Source organism: Parasteatoda tepidariorum, chromosome 5 (assembly GCF_982258835.1).
Source record: "Parasteatoda tepidariorum strain Cologne lab strain chromosome 5, Ptep-v5.0, whole genome shotgun sequence".
Taxonomy (NCBI): Eukaryota; Metazoa; Arthropoda; class Arachnida; order Araneae; family Theridiidae; genus Parasteatoda; species Parasteatoda tepidariorum.
Window position 1 is genome coordinate 3,199,463 of NC_141759.1, and position 19,432 is coordinate 3,218,894.

Below are 19,432 nucleotides of genomic sequence, written 5' to 3' on the forward strand. Positions count from 1 at the left end.
ATGCTTTTAAAAATGTTATAAAACATATACCCAGTACGTTTTTTTAGAATTAGAATTTTTCTTTCTTAATCCAACTGTTTTTTTTTTTTAATTTAAAGTGAGAAAAACTTCCATAACAAAAGTTTTTCTCACTTGTAAAAAATGTAAAACATAAAATTATAATTTTTCTATGACGAATTTTGTGTATTAAGACAGACAATATTTTTGATTCAAAATAAAAGAAATTGGATGACATACCTATATGTTTACTTTTGCAATTGTATGATTCATATGCCTTTCTAGTTATTTTATTTCTTCCTGGCGCTCTAGGTAAATTGTTATTTTTCAAATGTTTTTGTTTAAACAAAAATGAGTGCATGATATTAATTATATATTATTAATGTTAATAATATAATTATTCAAACATAGAATCAGTTAAAAATGTGAATGTTTTCAAAAGACATTTTGTGCAAAAGAATATAATACATTATTTGAAACAAAGAATTTTTCATTGTTATAAGGAATTATATTCTTTGCTTTAATTGGCACTTTTTTAATGTTCTTTGGAATATGATAATTGTCTTAACTAGTGTGCAGTTAGTATTAGTTTTGTGTGTACTCTTGAATTCTGCACCTAAGTTTTTTCTAGATGTGTTTCTATATATCTTGTTTGTATTCGTTGCCATCAATATATAAAACCCTGAGAATTATAGAATACCTAAATCAGCAATATATATATATATATGCTATAATTTTTGCCTAATCAATGCCTATAGGTTTCTACACAATGCCAGGGCAAAATTAATCATCTTTATTGATTGATTTTTAGCATTCCGTTGTTTCCCAGATTTTATACATTAATGGTAACTTATAGATTCTTTCCATCAAAGCGATTTTAAAAAAAATATTTTCTTTCTGTACTTATCTCCTAAGTGATAATTCAGGCCATTTTAGAACAATGAACAGCGTGATATAGGGCAATACTCTGTTGACTCAGTTTAAACTTTTAACTATTCGTTAACCTTCAATTAGTGTTTAACGTTTAATTGAAAATATTTTTTAAAAAATTGCTCCTCAAAAACTGTTCACCCTGCTGACTCAATTTATATTCACTCATTTGTGTTAATTGAAATGAAAATCATTTAATGGTAATCAGGGAGGATGCTTGTTTAAAATTAAATTTCTCATATTTGTCAAGTGAACTTTGCACCTCAAATAGTGTGCACGCTACTGACTCCATTGAAACTTTTAGATTGTCTCATCCGTCTTCAACGCTTTAAATTCGTAAAAAAAAAAAAAAAAAAACATATATATATTTTTTATCTATACTCTCTGAAGAAAAAATTAGTATATCTGTTGCCTTAATGTTAACTTTGATGATTGAGGGCTGAATCATGCTTGTTTTTTCAAGACTACTAAATATTTTTCTACTCTCAACTCGACTACTACTTTTGAAAACTCCTTTTATTTCTTGCCATTCAGTGTGCTTCTGCTGACAGGGTTTATTATTAGCTTAACACAGGGATGTTTACCTTATGAACATTCTGAAATGTACGGTGGTGTCTTGTTGAAATTAGAATAGATTTTTTTCTATAGTGTTTTGTGCAATTTTTTTCTTTTTTTCATGTGAAAAATTTACGAGACTTCCAAAGCATTTCTTGGTGCCTCTGGACATCTTATAAGTATGTGAACAAAAGAGAAAGGTTTTAACTAGTTTTTATTATTATTATTTATTTACTGTTTCGTGAATGTTTTATGTAAATCATCAGAATTCTTCAATCTTTTTATTTTATTTGTAACAGGAATATTTTAATTATAATTTGATTCTAGCCTAATCTAAACAATGAATAATTAGTTAACAATCCAAAGTAATGAATTTTCCAAAAACCTTGTTGTGTCCCAGTAATAGGTCAATACTTTATTTAAAATTATACAACTAAACTTATTTTTACTGATTTGAAACAAGTCGTTACAATAATTTTTTTATTCAGTTTTAGCTAAGTAAAATTTTAACCCACTCTAAAGAAAATAAAAAGAAAGAAATTAATTGTAAGGAAAATTAAAAAATGAAGTCTTTCAAATCAAATATAGTATTTTAATGAGCATTTTAGTTATGTTGTGTATCTTTTAATTAAGTTTTTTCTAGAAATATTGTATTTATTACAAAAAAATTTATAATTTTTTTCTTTCTATTTTTTCTAATTATGTGTATTTTGATAAGTTAAAATAGATACCTAAAATGAAAATAAAATTTTTTTATATTGGAGACTAATTTCAATTATAAAATCAATAGTTTAAAATGATTATAAAAATTATCATTTATTAAACTTGATATAGTATCTACATATAAACGCGTTTAGCATTAGATATATATCCTAATCATTGAATGTGTTTAGTAGCATTTACACTAAAATAAAAATATAAAGTATTTGGTTATAAGAAGCATGTTAGGTTATGTTTCTCCACTTCAAAGTGACTCTTAATTTTCTACTTTATTTAGATTAGGCTGGAATCAATGGAGAAAAAAATAATAAAAATAAAGAGGAAATTTGTAATGAACATCCCTGTGGTCTTTGGCAATTGTATGTGAATATTTTTGGCCGTTCCTCGTGATGTACATATTGACTGTGCGACATTGCATTGATAATTTTAATTTTTTATTCTGTAGCTGTACATAGATTTTGAAAATTATATTTTATAAAACTAGAATCAAATTATTTAAAAGTTCAGTTTTTATTGTATTTATATATTCTTATGCTTTGTATAGTGTCCACAAATACTGATTTCTCGTTATTGTTAGTAGCATCCAATTATATTTCGTAAAATTATTGTGCTAGCAAATAAAAATTTTGTAGGCCATGTATTTTGTTTTCTTTTTCATTTATGACCTATCGACATATATTTCAGAATAAGTTTTTTACTTTGATATTGCATAATTCTTATAGAATAATAAAATAAAAAAATAAACAGCAATATTTAAGCAATGTCATTTTGATTCTCGTATCTTAATATCAGGATGGCAAAAGGAAAAAAGGCAGGGAATTTTATGTCTTTTTCTTTTGAGTTTTACTAAATTAAATAAAAAATGTAACATAGTATAACAGGGTTCCTACACTATTTTAGGAAAACAATATCCTGACTTTAACAGGTTTTTCCTGACCTTTTACAATAAAATTCCTGACCCGCCGTTTCCCACTCCAACGAAACTTTTAACATTGCAGTTTCAATTAGTAATAATATGCTACTTAGTCATATGTATCATATATTGAATAGGATAAACACTTATATATTGAAGTGGAATTGCGTAATAGCACTTTAGCCCAAATTATATTTTCAGAAAACTTGTGAAACATATTTTTAATTATCATGATTAGATTAAATTTTTAGTGTGTTTTTGTAGTTAGATACGAAAACTATTTAAATAAAAAGATCAAGAAAATCTGTTGGATTATGGAAATATTATTTTATTTAATGTTAAGTGGAACCAAATGCATGAGTGTCGTCATGATAAAAAGGGTTATTCAAATCTGCGAGATATGTATCAGTACCCTCAAATAATATTTACTCTTAAAACATACTAGAAAATTTGTTACATTGTTATTAATTTTAAAAAATCACCAAATTCACTTCAAACTGACTTTTCTTTTAAAAGATAATATTGAAATATAAAGGGGAAAAAAGTTAATTATATACAAATAAAAATTCAGATAGAAAAATTATGCAACTTGTGAGAAAAATAAAATCAAAAATATCTTTTTTTTTCTTCAGTATTTTTAAATTTATTTCCGTAATACTGTAAGCTTCCGGAGAAACTCAGGGGCTCCTATGTTATATAATATTTCTCAACATATTTTGTTGTTTGACAATTTCTGAATCAAGAACATCCAGTTCTGTTGCAGCAGTTTTCGTCAATTTAGATTTTCTTAATTTCAAATCATCTATCTTTTCTTTTATTCATTTTCTAGAAATTTCAGCTTTTTTATTCTCTTCGTTTTTCTTTTCTGGCTTCTAATGCACGTCTCCATCTTGTTCTAGATCCTTTTACAGCATCTAGCATTTTTTCATTAATGTCTATATTTTTCATTCCATTTATAAATAAAATATAACCATACACACGCCTTTGTGGTTTTCAACTAATAAGCTTTCATTGATTGAAAAAAACCCTTCGACTGTTACGTTACCATGAGAGAAGATAAGAACAATTTTTTTTTTCTCCGTGCAAATATTTATCTAATCTCTTTTTCTGTGGATTAAACTCTAAGAAACTCTTTTGCTCTTCTTTTTTTTTTTTTTTTTTGGCAGCATCACAAAATAGTATAAATTCCTTTTTCTGCTGTTGTTTCAGCTACTGTTGTCTGTAAACCAGTTATTCACACAAAGAGCAATAAACCTAGCAACCCTATCAAAAATTCCTTATCATTGGATAAACAGGAGGAAAATTGCTAACAGGACAGGTTCTACCAGGGAAAGAGGAATGTTATTATGAGGAAATTACATATTTTGAATTACAGAATTTTTCCTTGAAACTTTATTTTTGCCTAACTTTATGAATATGTAAGAAAAATCCTGACTTTTTAGCTCAATTTTAGAATATCCTGACTTTTGCAGGTTTTCCTGACCGTGTATAAAGTTAACATTTTAATTTGTTTTATAAAATTTTGAATATATGAAGTTATGTATTTTGTACAAACTAGTTTATTTTAGATTCAGGCAGTGAATAATCAGCAGAACAAATATAATATTAAATTATTAATTAACAATGTTTCCCATGATTATCACTAGCATGGTTTCTTCATTAACATTAAACTTTTATTTTTTTTAAAAAAAAATCTCATTTATAGCCTACACTTCAAATTTGATACCTTTACAAAGGATTTTTGCAAATTTTTCTTTAACACAAACTAGGTGAACTAGTTTGCAAAATAAAACTTTTAAAATTAGTTTTTTTAAAAGGTATTTTTCCATTAGATAGGCACAAATAAATTCAAATATTTTTATTTATTTAATGGAATTGTCCATTTTGTTTTCAAATAAATGAATTCAAAAATTAGTTGTATGTGTCTGCACCTGGCTATCAAAATATACATTATTTCTTGGGAAGGGAAAAAATTATGTCTTTCAGAAAACATTTCCATATTATCTGAAATATGCTAAAATAAGTTTTTCCTAATAAGCATTGGACTTGCAAGTAATGTGAATAATTTAATAAGATAAACAAAGAGCCAGAGATATCAAGAAAAATACTTATAGCATGCCCGTGACAGAATCATGGCAACACAGGGACATTATCTTTACACTAGAATACTTGCAGAAAGATTTTTTATTTGGGAAGCAAAAAAGTTTGCTTTTTTTGTCTGCAGAATTTTTGGAAAGATTGCAGAATTATTTTCAAAAATGCCTTCCTCGCATACTGGAGATGGAAGAAAGGGTCATGATTTTTTCTTTTCTTTTTCACCTTCCTTTGAAAATAAAAAAAATTCTGCAATGACTGGCTTTAGCTAGGATTTAAGATTGATATTATAAAAAGTAATTTCCAAATTGATAAAATTTAAAAAAAGTTAACAATACAAATATTTTTTAGAGCATAAGAATATTGACAATACAATCAATTCGCTATAACTCGAAGTACGATAACTCGAATATTACTATAACGCGATTTTTTTTATGAGGTCCCAACCCTTTTATCTTCCATTTCATGTTAATTATTCTCGATTACTCGAATTTTAGTCCTTTTAACTCGATTTTTTTTTAATCTTTTAAATCAAGAAAAAAAACCTAGGAACTAATATCTTGCCCCTTCCTTTGCAACACACACACAATGTCTTTCGCACTCTTCATGGAGAAGATAAAGCTGTTCCTCTTGAAGTATGTGAACAATGGTTAAATGAAACGTTACCTAATTTACTTCAATGATACAGTTAAAATTATGTTTTCAATATTGATGAAATGGGTTTATTTTTTAAATGTCTTCCAAATAAAACTATGATGTTTAAGGATGAAAACTGCTCAGGGGGTAAAATGAGCAAGGAACGTTTGACTGTCCTAGTTGGAGGAAATGCGTCTGGGACAGAGAAATTGCACTTACTTGTTATCGGAAAAAACCGAAATCCCCGATGTTTCAAGAATGTAAAAACATATTCTTTGGATTACAAGTCTAACAAAAAGTTTTGGATGACATCAGTTTTATTTGAAGACTATGTAAGAAAATTGGATCGGAAATTCTTCGCTAAAAAAAGAAAAGTGATACTCTTTATGGATAAAAGCACAGCACATAGTGATCTACCTAATTTGAAAGCAGTAAACTTGCAGTTTCTCCCTTCAAACACAACAGCAAAGTTGCAGCCGATGGACCAGGGTATCATAAAGTGCTTCAAACAGTCTTATCGTAAATGGCTTGTCAGAAAAATTATTAATAAGCATTAATTAAATAATCCGACAATATTTTGAAAGTCCAAAACGAAACTAACGGTAAGTCGAACTTCCGATATGTCGAAGTTTTTCGTCAGTCCTATCAGATTCGAGTTATCGCGAATTCACTGTATTAGAATATGTATTCTTTTATATGTATATTTAAAAAAAATTATACACTGTTCTATTCTAAACATGAAGGCTTTTTCTTTTTGCACTTGTATTACTTACAATTAGTAATTCAAAATGTCTTTCAGAAAAGTATCAGTACTAGAGAGAATTCTGCCACAGGGATAGCACGGTATCAAATACTTTTCTGCGTTGTGTGATTAATAAATCAATCTTTGAACAAATGTATTTATAAATATATTTACATATTGAACTGAGTCATGTAAACTACCATACATATGACATCCTTTAAAAGGAAAAATGAGTTCTAAAATTTACATGATGACAACAAATAGTGCACAAAAAATGTATTGCAAAAAACCTTTTTGAAACAAATCGTAATGAAAATATAAAGCATAAATATTTACAATAACCAATGAAATAGCACAGTAATTGATATTATATATACAGTGAACTACTCTCTGTTCCACAATAAAATTATTGTAGATGGAGGTTGGTTGTTCTTAGAGGTTATCTCCATTGACTTCAAAATTATTATCGAGGGTAAAAGATTTTTTTGAAAACTATTTTAATTTTAGTCAGTGTCATTTTTTTTTTGGGGTGCAGAAATGCAACTTGTTTTGCCTTATTTGACCTTTGCTGCAGATGTTTGTGTGGTCGCTCGTTTCTCCTAAAGGTTTTCTTTAACACCAAGTCTATTGAAAAAATTCCCTGCCTCCCAAAAGTGGTCGTAAATAGAAGTGGTCTATCCTGGAGGTTTTGCTGTACATATATAGGTTGTAGGTTGGTTAACTAATAGAAACAATATTCACAAAACATTCTGAAATCAAAATGTGAAACTTTAAACTTGTATATCTCGAACATAGTGTTCAGTCTTTTACAATTAAGGATGAACAATTGAAATATAATAGTTATAGTAAAAGTAATCAATCATTTTACTTCAATTATCGTAAAAATATTAAGTACTTTTAGATTCAGTTATACATAAATTAAAAGTTGGAATAAATAAAATTATTGAGAGATTTGTTACTCATCTTAAGCATTTTTTACCCTCCTAAACTTCGCATTATAGTTATAATGATGAAAATACTGCCATATTTCCATAGCTATATTCTGATAATCTAGCAACTACACCTTACTATAATGCAGCAAAAATGCCAAAAATCAAGAACTTAAATTTAAGTTATTAGTCGCCATCCAGAATGCAAATTCTCTAGTGAAGAAAATAATTCTGGTAGCAGAAAACATTATTTCTCTTCATCACATTAGTAATCTTAATTTACAGTTACTAGTCCTGCAGACCACAAGGCCTGAAGATACATTGATTCATACACAGTGTAATACTGTTATGTTCAAAAATAAAGCTTAGTTCAATAGCAGAAGTATGCTCTAATTTCAAAAAAATGTACTTGCTTCAATTTATTTTAAGATTTGAAATTAAATAAATATATAACATATTTATTAGATATAAAACTGGTGCAATGATTAAAAGTATGTAAGATTCAACTGATATTTAAGAGATATCTTCCATGACACTAACTTTAATTGCCTCGTTCTTAGAACAAAATCATGAAATAGTGGTTGCCAATTAGTCTCTTTCTATATATATATATTTTTCTTGTGTCCATTGCTCGATTCTCGCCAAATTTTTCTATAGAGAATTATATAAGAATATTCCAACATGTTTTGCAATTTTTACAGATCACAATTTTATAAGAATAAAGAGTTAGATTTTTAATTGACGAAAGCATGCCATTTGAGCAACTTATAATGATAATCAGGAACTATGGTACAAATAATGCTTTAGTACTTATAGATAGAACAGTCGTTTCGATGGCTAAGGTTTGATAAAATGTTTCAATACAATGTCTGCGTTAATTTTTCATCAAATGCAAGTTTGTTTGTTTCTTTGTTTTTTAAAACAAGAATTTTGATAACATGTAACAAAATCTATTCCATTTTTTTAACACCATATGAATACGTAAATATTAATAGATTTAGTGTTTAAAACTTAAGACTTTATTTTACTTTTTAAATTGGCATATACATAACGTTTTAATAGTATAATTATTAGGAAAAAAAAACATAGTATATAAGTTAAAATCAACTATTTTTGTTCTTACATAAATAAACTTGAAATACATTGCTAAGAAAGAGATATTGTTATATTTTATTAATTAAAAAACAATTCTTTTTAATCAAATAATTAAAAATTATTAACAAAATAAACACTTTGATTTTAATGTTGTTATATTGTAGTGTATTAATAAGTGCTGAAGAAACTCAGTGATTGCCTCACACGTTTATGATTTTCTTAGATAAGATAGGGGTGGGGGGAATATACATTAAAAAAAAAATTTTACTTTAAAAAACATATAAGAAGTAAAAGTATTTAAAACTGTCATTAGAATTTTAATTTTTTCTAAACACTGAGATCACAGAGAATAAAAAACAGCAGGTGCGCTTCTTCACATAAAAGGGCACTTAGAGTTTTGAAAGGACACTCACATAACACAATATCAAAATGTGTAATATTATTTAATAACCTAATTTGATCCTCAACAATTATTAAATTATCCTCTTATACAATACATGTGTGTATTTCAAAAAGTAATTCTCACTCTATAACAAATAATTTGTAGTTTATAAAAAATTATCAAAGGCTTGCACTGTGCACAAATTGTTTTCTTTAAAAAAGTAAACAAAAACAAAAAATGACTAATTGATATACAGCTTGCAAATTTTTTCTACAATTCAAACTGAATTATGAGAAAATTAAGATTAAAAGGTGAATTTTTTTTTTTTTATTTAAAAAAAGGTATTTATTTAAAAAATTATTTTGAAGTCACATAAAAAATTCATAATATACCTCCCTCCGAAAAAAAAATAGAAACAAAAAAAATTTAAGCAGTTGAGAATATCTCATCAATATAAATATTTGTAATATCAATCAGAATATAAACACATACAATTTAACCAGTGTGTAATTATTATTTAAACAATAATAAATTTTTTAAAATGGTATATGAATAAAAAAGCAGAGATTTTAAGGGCTTATTTTTATGAAAAGGTCATAGAGGGCCCTTCTCAACAAGCTTAGGGAGAATACTGCTCAACATGCACAAGGAGACTAAATTAATACTAATACAAAGATATCACTTTAAATCAGTAGGTACTAAAGAATACAAGAGGTTAGACAATAGTTAAATTAATCAGTTGATTGAACTTTGCATAAAATTTAAATTGTCCACAGAATTTTCACATAAGTTTTCCCACATTCGTGAACACACTAAGAGAGAGTAAATTATTGCATAAGAATGCTAAGACATCAATTTAAACCTGTGCTATATTATCAAACAAAAGAATTTACCCCCAAAAGTTAAATTAATCAGTTGATTGAATAAAATTTAAATACAGATTTACAATTAAGTAAAACATTTTTTGTTGTACCCAAGTTGAAATTTTTACTATTGCTTAAATGTAATAGCTATCTTTTTTTCTTAAAGCAAGATTGACACATGATCTTTGGCCTACGATTTGCATCGAGTTCTACCACTCCTTTCGCAGAATCGTACAACCATTGGGCTTTTGAAGTCTCAGGTCCTGGTTTTGTTGCACCACATATTGAGCAAGATCCACATCGACGGCACACCCACTTTCCTTGAGGAAGGTTTTTTAAACCCACACAGAATGTGTGATAACCCCGATCACAGAAGTCACAAAACAGCATCTTATCTTCATCATTAGGATCGCTACAGTGAGAACACACTTTGCAATCCATACACTGCCAAGGATACGTCTTCAAGACGTCCACGACTTCGGTCGTCAATTCGATACAAGAAGGATGTGCACTGTTGTCACATTCGGAGCAATGAACGAGTTCGTCTGGTTTACCTTCTGCTCCTTTCTTACAGACTTTGCAGACAGCATTCGGCTTCACTTTCGGCCGGTACGCCGTCGTTTCGGCGGCCGTGCCGTTCTTATCCGAAGGCGCTTTACCGTTTTCGTTTTTCTCGGATCCAGAGCTGCTGTCGTCTGCCGTTCCTTGACTCGAGCTGCAAGATCCTTCGGAAGCAGAACTGTCTTCAGAGTCTGACTGACTTCCATCAGAAAGAGCTTTGGTACTTTGAAGTTCTTTGAGGGGTCCATACAAGACCGTGTTGACAGGGAGGTACTTCAGTTCGGCAGGAGTGTATTCCTTATAATAATCTTGGAACTGACCAGGAAGGAGAGCGACGGGATACTTCCCGGGCTTCGTGTTCGGCTTTGGTTTATTTGATTTTTTGACTGGATAGTGTATCGTATAAGTTTGCAAGTCCATACAAGATCTCCTTTCTTCTCTCCTCTCTTGATTCAGGTGAGCGTTGTATTCCGCCGCAGATTGCATGGCTTTTTTCACCAAATCCACCATCTTCGTCTTGTCGGAATTGGTGGCGACGAACTCCTTGTGCTTATCAGTGATACTTTGTTTTTCCTTTTCTCTCAAAACTCTGATATAATCTTTATAGTGATCTGGATAATCTTTGCTCATCAGCTCTAAGACTTCGTCAGATCTCAATGCCGTGAGTCCCAAATCGCATTGCATTTCGGTAACAACTCCCTTATCTTTCAGAAACTGTTTCTCGTCCATGTCGACAGATCTTCTGGCTAAATCTGGGTATTTCCGCTTAAAGGACTTGATATTTAAATAATCGCAAATCTGTTCCTGCAATATAAAAAATTCTCCATTTTCTTGAGGCCACATGTACTCAAATAAATTTTCGGGCAGAAAAGCATTCACTTCGTCATCAGAGCATCTGGCACGCTTGGAACTTTTTTGACTGCTGTGGCTTTTCTGACTACAATGACTTTTTTGACTAATTATACTACTCTGTGACTCTTCATCCAAAGATGGTAAGACTGTAGGAGAGATTGCTCTTTTGGAAGATTCTAATATTTTTCCGCAGCTTTTGCGACTGCTTGTGCTCATTTGTGAATCTTCATCCATTAGGGGGTCTTTCATATCTTCCGCTTTTTTAAAATTCCATACACTTTTTTCTGCTGGGGGTTCTAAACTTGTGGGTGGATTCTGAGATTCCTCATCCATTGGAACTTCTTTAGATTCTACTTGAGCTGAATCAACATTCCATACACTGTCTTTTTCACAAACTGAGACATTACTTAGATTAGCATCATGTTTTTTCCCATTTAAATTTGAACCAAGTCTCTCGATGTTTGAATCACCATTAAGTTTTTCAATATTTGAATCTTCATCTAGTTTTTCAATATTTAAATCCTCATCTAATTTTTCAATATTTGATTCCTCATCTAATTTTTCAATATTTGAATCCTCATCTAATTTTTCAATATTTGAATCCTCATTTAATTTTTCAATATTTGAATCCTCATTTAATTTTCCAATATTTGAATCCTCATCTAATTTTTCAATATTTGAATCCTCATCTAATTTTTCAATATTTGAATCCTCATCTAATTTTTCAATATTTGAATCCTCATTTAATTTTTCAATATTTGAATCCTCATCTAATTTTTCAATATTTGAATCCTCATCTAATTTTTCAATATTCGAATCCTCATCTAATCTTTCAATATTCAAATCAGAAATTATTTTTCCGACAGAAGAATTGGCCTCTAACTTTTCAATATTTGAATCAGATCTTAATTCTTCTACATTTAAATCTGATTCTTGTCTCTCAACATTTGAATCAGCCTCTGATTGTTCAGTGTTTAAATCAAGGTCTAATCTTTCATTGCTTACGCAGGGCTCTAAATTTTCATTATTTGAATCGGGTTCTAATTTTTCACTGTTCAAGTCAAGCTCTAATTTTTCATTGCTCAAGTCCAACTCTTGTTTTTCAAGATTTGAATCAGGTTCTATACTTTTAATATTTAAATCAATACTATCTTCTTTGTCCATATTTTTATGCACATCTAATTTAACACAGTTTGAATTAGTATCTAATTTATCAATGATGGAGTCAGTATTTAGCTTATCATTGGAATCAGTATAGAGTTTATCCATGTTTGAATCAGCATTTAGTTTGTCATAGTTTGAATCAGCCTCTGATCTATCAAAGCTCTCCTTATTTGATTCTGCATCTAATACACAACTATTAGAATTAACATCTTCTATATAAGAATCTACTTTTTCAACATTTGAGACAGACTCTAATGTTTCAACAAAAGAGTTAGAATCTCGTTTTCTAGTACTAAAATCAACCTCTTCAATGTTAGAAGAAGCATCTGATCTGTCAACATTAAATAACTCTGTTGCCAACTTATTGGCATTAGAGTCATCATCAATGTTATCAGTAGGCAAAATTTCATCAGACACATTCATGCCAGAGTTAAGGTTTGATTGGTCAATATTTAAATCTGCATCTAATTTGTTTTCATTTATGTCAGCATCAGGGCTCTTATTTTCAACTGATGTATCAAGGGGATTTGAATCAAGTATACATGTATCCCGGTCATCTTTATCTCCTGTATTAGATAAATTAGACTTCACATTCCAAGCACTAAGATCTTTCACAGGACTATCTTTACTACTACTATTATCAGATTCTTTAACAAGCTCTTTCTCGGTATCAGGGATTGATTCGATAATATTCGAAACTTCTTTCCTACATTTTTGGCTGTCAGTGCTGTTTCGAGAATCATCCTCTAAAACTGATTCTCTCAATTGAGTTGGTTTTGGTTCAACACTCCATGAACTACGGGTATCTTCTTCAAACATGGACATACCAGGAATTCTCGGACTTCGTGGACTAGTATGAATGGTCAGATTCAATTTTTGACGGCTAACAGCATCAAATGACTGATCATCAGACTGAAGATCAACAGCTGCTGATCCAGGAGTTGCAGCTGAATGAAAGGAACTCATAGAATCTCCTTCTGTAGCTTCAGGAGTGGACGGAAAAGAAGTTGGTATCCAATTATCAGGTTCGTTGGAGTTTTCCATCTCAGCAAACAAAGGAAAATAAAAAGTAACTGCTTGTTAAATAAGAAAACATCAAAAATGAGTTTAAATGTGGAAATTCCAGTTAGTCTATTGCACTGACAGGAAAATCACCGGTTCCATAACAACAATAAAATAACTATCGCGCGAGTACCGCCATTTAAAAAAACAAACAATAATTTATGAAAAAATATTCACAGGCGTTGAGTTGTGAGAGGAAAGACATACAGCTGCGAAATCAAAAGTGGCAAAAATTTAAACTTTTTGATCTTAAAAAACTCAAAGCATATCATAATCAATATTTAAGTAAGCTATTATGTAGCAAAGAATTTTCAACCCATTCAACTCGATTATTTTGTTATTAAGTAGGCTGTTGCTTGGCTGACCGCCTTTTTAATAAATAGAGGCATTTGATTGGTCGATTACATCATCGTTTTCATCGTTATCTCTTCATCGTTTTGTCAGGTTTACTAGAATGGCGTTTTTAGCATTTTTGTTTGGCGCAATTTTAATAACGCGCATGCTCAGTTTGATAATTTATTCAAACCAATCTAAGTACTTCGTAGACAAAGAATATAGACGCTTGTATCCCCTCCTTTGCTCGTGTAACTCAAACAAAGACATAAAGATGGAAAGATCAATCACTGTACCAAACAGATGTCAGGGTGAACTTTGACACTGGACACATCACTGGTCTCTATTTTTTTTTATTTGATTTTCATAAATTGTTATGATAAATAATAACATTCTGTCACTGTGCCAGAAAAATCTGATCACATTTTTTTTAAAGATTTATAATTTGTAAATTTTAAATGAAAAAATTAATGTATTTTAAAAAATTGATTTTTATATTGTTCTGAAATTCAAATACTTGAAATAAATAAAAAAAAAAAAAAAAACAATTTAAGTGCTTATTAAAAATATATAAAAAATATAAAATAACTAAAAAAATTAATAAAATGATTAAAATAAAATAGAACAGTTTTATAAGCAATCTAAGCTACCCAAAGCATTTAATTTCATGATGAACAATAAATTGGAAAATGTTAATAATTGCTGAGATAGAGTCTCATAATTGCCTGTTAGCGTTCAGTTAGTTAGTTATTAAAACTTATTCATGATATTCATTTGTGCGTAATCTAAATTCTTATTATTTTCATTCAAAAAGTCTTTCAAAATATAATTTTATTCCTGTATTTAAATTACAAGTAACTTTGATATCTGGGTTGCCTACAAAAATTCAAAAAAGTACAAAAAAAATTTAGAGCATTTCACAGCATTTACTATTTATCAAAGATGATAAAAAAAATTATTGATTATTAAAAAATAATTTTATTGCGATAATCAACATTAAGCTGGAAACCTATTACTATTAAGCAATTTAAAAGACTTTTTCGTGGTTTTCCTTCGCATGTAACACAAATTTGATTACTTTAACTTAATCTTCATTAAAATAAATTATTCTTATAACTTTCATGAATTTGATTGTATTCTGATACTTAAATTGTTAATTACTTTGATCTCTGAATTGGATTAAGCATAATAAGGGTGTTTCATTACATTCACAAAATAAAAAAGCTCACACTTTGATTTCTGGGTTGAGTTAATAAGAAGAGCTTTTCGTTCTGTTCAGAAAGATGGTACCCTATCTATTAAGGATAATAATAATGAAAAAATGTTTATTTATAATTTTACTCCTATACTTAAATTGCAAATTATTTTATTTTATATACCAATAGCAGCAATCTGAAAAACATTTTTGTCTGTTTTTCATAGCGTATAACGCGAAATTTGATAATTTTAATTTCAATTTAATCTTGATTATAATTAATTATTTTTACAACTTAATTGTTTATTAACTTAATTATTTATTAACTTAATTCTTTTAACTTAATTAATTAAAATTAATTTATTAATTAATTTATTCATTAATTAATTTATCAATTAATTAAAATAATTAATTAACTTAATTATTTTAACTTAACTATAATTTATTTATAACTTAATTATTTTTATAAACATAATTATTTTTATAACGTAAATATGGTTTTATTCCGATACTAAAATAGCGAGTTACTTTGATTTTCGGTTAAAAACTACAAAAATTTGAAGAACATCTCGTTATAGTCACAAAGAAGTCTCTCAAAGATGCTGAAAAATGATTCATTATAAAAAAAATTCATTGCGATTACTGAACTTCTAAATGGAATCAAGCCATCTGAAAGATATTTTCGTGGTTTCCCTTCACGTATAATGCAAAATATGATTGTTTTCTCAAATTTTTATTCAAACAAGGAAGAAAAATATTTATACCATTATTAACCACTCCAAAAACCAGAGTAAATGCTTTATTATAAAACTGATGCGTCCAGAATTTGGAATTATGATGAACTTGCCTGTATATTTTGATTCAATAAATTGATTTATTTTCTGCTTCCCTTCTTACCATTATTTTTTTTTTTTTTAAGTGAAAAATGATTCTTCTACATTACTGTTAGAAAATTTGACGGTTCATCAGGTTGTCTTTTGTCAACATCTGAAAATAAAATTCGAGCAAATAGTATTGTATTTGTAATGGCGAAAATATCCAAATGATAAAATAAACATGAACTTTTTTTACATTGTTAAAATTAAAAAACTTAAGTACTCGGGTTCCTATGATTTTATTATTTTACTAATAACTTATTCTAGTATGTTATATTGAAATATCTGATATATGTTATATTCAAATATCTGATATATGTATTATGATTTTATTATTTTACTAATAACTTATTCTAGTATGTTATATTGAAATATCTGATATATGTTATATTGAAATATCTGATATATGTATTTTGAAATATCTGATATATGTATATTGAAATATCTGGAGAAAAAAAAATTTCTAACCAAATGTTCTTTGAGTCAGGAAGAGACAAAAAATACCTGTTGATTTTTTTGAAATATACTTCCTATCACAAACGCCTTAAAACTTTGTTATCGATAAAAATAATTTCAGATGATTTTAATCCTTCATCTCTTATTAACCTCGTTATATCATGCTTTTGATCAAAGTTCAGCAGCGTGTCTGCGTTCTTTCTCTCCTAAATATTAATTTGATCCCTACACACGTTTTTTATTTCATTACTTATAAGGATTCGTAAAATATATATTAACGGCCCGGATTAGAGAACAACTGAATTATCTTCTTCAAAAATGGCAGTTATTTAATTTAAATTTGATACTTTTGTGTGTGATCATATCTCAGTGTCAACCATATCGGTGTCACGTATCAATGACATCCAATAAAAATCTAACTGTCAATGAACTTATTAACTGAGGTGAAGGGATTAATTGAATGCTTAATAAAATAAGAGCTTTCTTTGATGATATGTTTTTTAAATTAGTGGTGAAATCGTCTAATAATTATTTTTAAAAATCGTTGCAAGAAAGGTTTGCAAGGGTATTTTTTTTTCAGACTCATGCGAGTTAATTCAAATCAAATAAATATACTATATGTACTCTCTTTTTCTTTCTTCCGGATTCTAACGAATTAAAGAGTATTCATACTTATCAAGGTATTTTACAACAAAGTGCTAACATAGTACAAAGGTACATATAGTATTGATTTCTGTGCATAGATTTTTTTTTCCTTCTATATTTGCTTTCGGAAATTTAGCTGTATATAATATTTTATACCCAGTTATGTAATTCTGTTGCGATCGTAATTTTTCTTAGAAAATTATTATTTAGATGATTAGTTGAATATTCATAAAGTACGTTAAGAAGAGGTTTGAAAAAAAAAGTAATCAATATCATGCGTAAATACTTTGGTTTTTTTTCCTTCTTTTTTTAATAATGTGTTACGTTTTCTTTTTTTAAATCATTCATTGCCACTTATTTAATTTAATTACATATAATTTCAAGATAAAAACATATCTCAGTTTTTACATAAGCATGTGAAAATCTAATATTTCATGCAGTCTTTCTGGTGGTTTGTGTTAGAGTGATAAATATTTGTTTCAAAACTATAATGTATGTTTCCGCAACTTTATCTCAGTACTATGACACTTAACAGTGAGTTCATTAACTAATATTATATTCAAATGATCTGTAAATGAAATGAATATACGTATATTGATTATCACTAAATGTCAAGTTTACTACTATGGATTGCAAATTCATTCAATTTCTTCTATTCTTTATGTAAGTCAATTTCATGAAATTTAGAGAAATTTTTTGTACTATTTAGAGATAAAAGAATTCTTTGCATGCATTCTGAGATGTATAAAGCAAGATTTTAGAAATGTTTAATTAATTTTTTTTTAAGTACTTTGAAAACTCTGATATTTGATAACTCCTTTAATATTTACGCGATTTCGTTATAAATTTGTTATATAGATAACTATTAATCTAACTAAGTAATAACTATTGTTATTTTAATTAAGTAAAGTTAATAAACTGTATACGATTGGAACAATCATTTGAGCAAAGCACAAAACGGGAATAAATTTAACTATTATAGGTTATATTCTCTAAAGAATAACTACCTCGTTTTTTTCCCACAAAAAATTTACTGAATTTAAAAAAAAAATATTTTTTTAAGAAAATAAGATCAATACAGAAAAGATTATATAGACAATATATAATTGATTTTATTTTGAACTAATATTTATCTAACAGATAAATTTTATTTAGATATAAAAAAAAAGTTATAAGGATAGAATATCTCTTTCTAAAATTAGATATTCATGTAAATAAACTATTTCAGCTTAAAAATTGGCGTTTAACTTCTAAATTGAGTTAATATAAATGAACACATTAAGTTATATTTTTTAATCAAAGTAAAATAATATGTTTCTTAAAATTCAAGCAAATCTTTTTCGTGTATTATATGACCAAGTTTAATCATAATGCAAAACTGAAAATGTGTTTCTCTCATTATAAATATGTAAAGTCACACTTTAGGGCCAAATTAAATACTAAATAAAGAAATTAAAATCATTTTTTCTTTTTTAATTGTGTTGTTATGTCTTTCTGCTTTGTGCATATTCCATATAAATAAGAAAAGATTGGTTGCAGATAAGACATTAATGTATAATTTATTCAAAATAATTCATAAAGTAATCAAGAAGGATAAAATAAAATTATCAAGATCTCTGGAGAAATTTAATTTTTATTACAGCATTGATTGTTATACCATGTGTTCATTTATTAGTTCAATAATGGATCAGTAAAAACTTATTGCAACATTTCACATATTTCAATAGCAGTTTTGACAACTGTAGAGATTTCTTTCCTCTACTATGTTAAATATAAGTTTAATCTGCGTAATTTAATCTACACAAATAATCAAATGAAGGCTATTAAATCAATTAACCAGTATGTTTTGGAAAGCTAATTATATTGCTTTAAATTCTGATTTTAATTATAAAATCAGAATGTGAGATATATAACTTGCAACATTTTAATATTTCAACAGATTTTTTCTGACAAAATTGTTATAAGTCGGAACAAATTTGGTTTTTAAGACCTATGATGAGTTGTAAAATTTTACCTACAGTAAAGTATTGACCATTCAGTACTTATAAAAAACCGAATTAAAATTATGAATAATTTATAAACAAACGGATAAATATCCAAATATGCAAAAAAAAATTTTTTTTTATTCAGAGAAAGTACGTTTCTGTGTTCGATTTCGAAACTTAATAGTTAGCACTAAATAATTTTCATATATGAGGTCACCCTCAGGAACCATTAAGATTGACACTTAGTATGTGAAAATCAGATCATTAGAACGAAAGTTATTGAGGGTGGTTATGAGGGAAAGTTATTATTATTATAATTATTTTTTGGTCCACTGTACAATGCTAACATGAATTCGCAGATATTCAATTGTTAATAGTTTTAGTAGTTCCTGTACTTAAGTGAAAAAAGAAATATTTCTTAAAAATGTGTTTTCTTTCTCACAAAAGA

General features: G+C 27.9%; 1 protein-coding gene and 1 long non-coding RNA gene across 2 annotated transcripts; one reads left to right on the top strand and one right to left on the bottom strand.

Annotated features, from left to right (window-relative positions):
* Positions 1 to 6,730: 6,730 nt before the first annotated feature.
* LOC107455576 (uncharacterized) lies at positions 6,731 to 13,708 on the bottom strand. Its single transcript, XM_016073200.4, has one exon. The coding sequence runs from the start codon at positions 13,475 to 13,477 to the stop codon at positions 10,004 to 10,006; it is 3,474 nt and encodes a 1,157-aa protein (XP_015928686.3). The 5' UTR covers positions 13,478 to 13,708; the 3' UTR covers positions 6,731 to 10,003.
* Positions 13,709 to 13,848: 140 nt separating this feature from the next.
* LOC147808488 (uncharacterized) lies at positions 13,849 to 16,117 on the top strand. The gene is made up of 2 exons (XR_015433580.1): positions 13,849 to 14,167; positions 15,943 to 16,117. It is a non-coding gene; the product is annotated as an uncharacterized LOC147808488 (long non-coding RNA).
* Positions 16,118 to 19,432: the final 3,315 nt, after the last annotated feature.

Bases quoted from the DNA above. Each gene is read 5' to 3' on its own strand.
- LOC107455576 (XM_016073200.4), bottom strand. From the start codon at position 13,477: ATGGAAAACTCCAACGAACCTGATAATTGGATACCAACTTCTTTTCCG.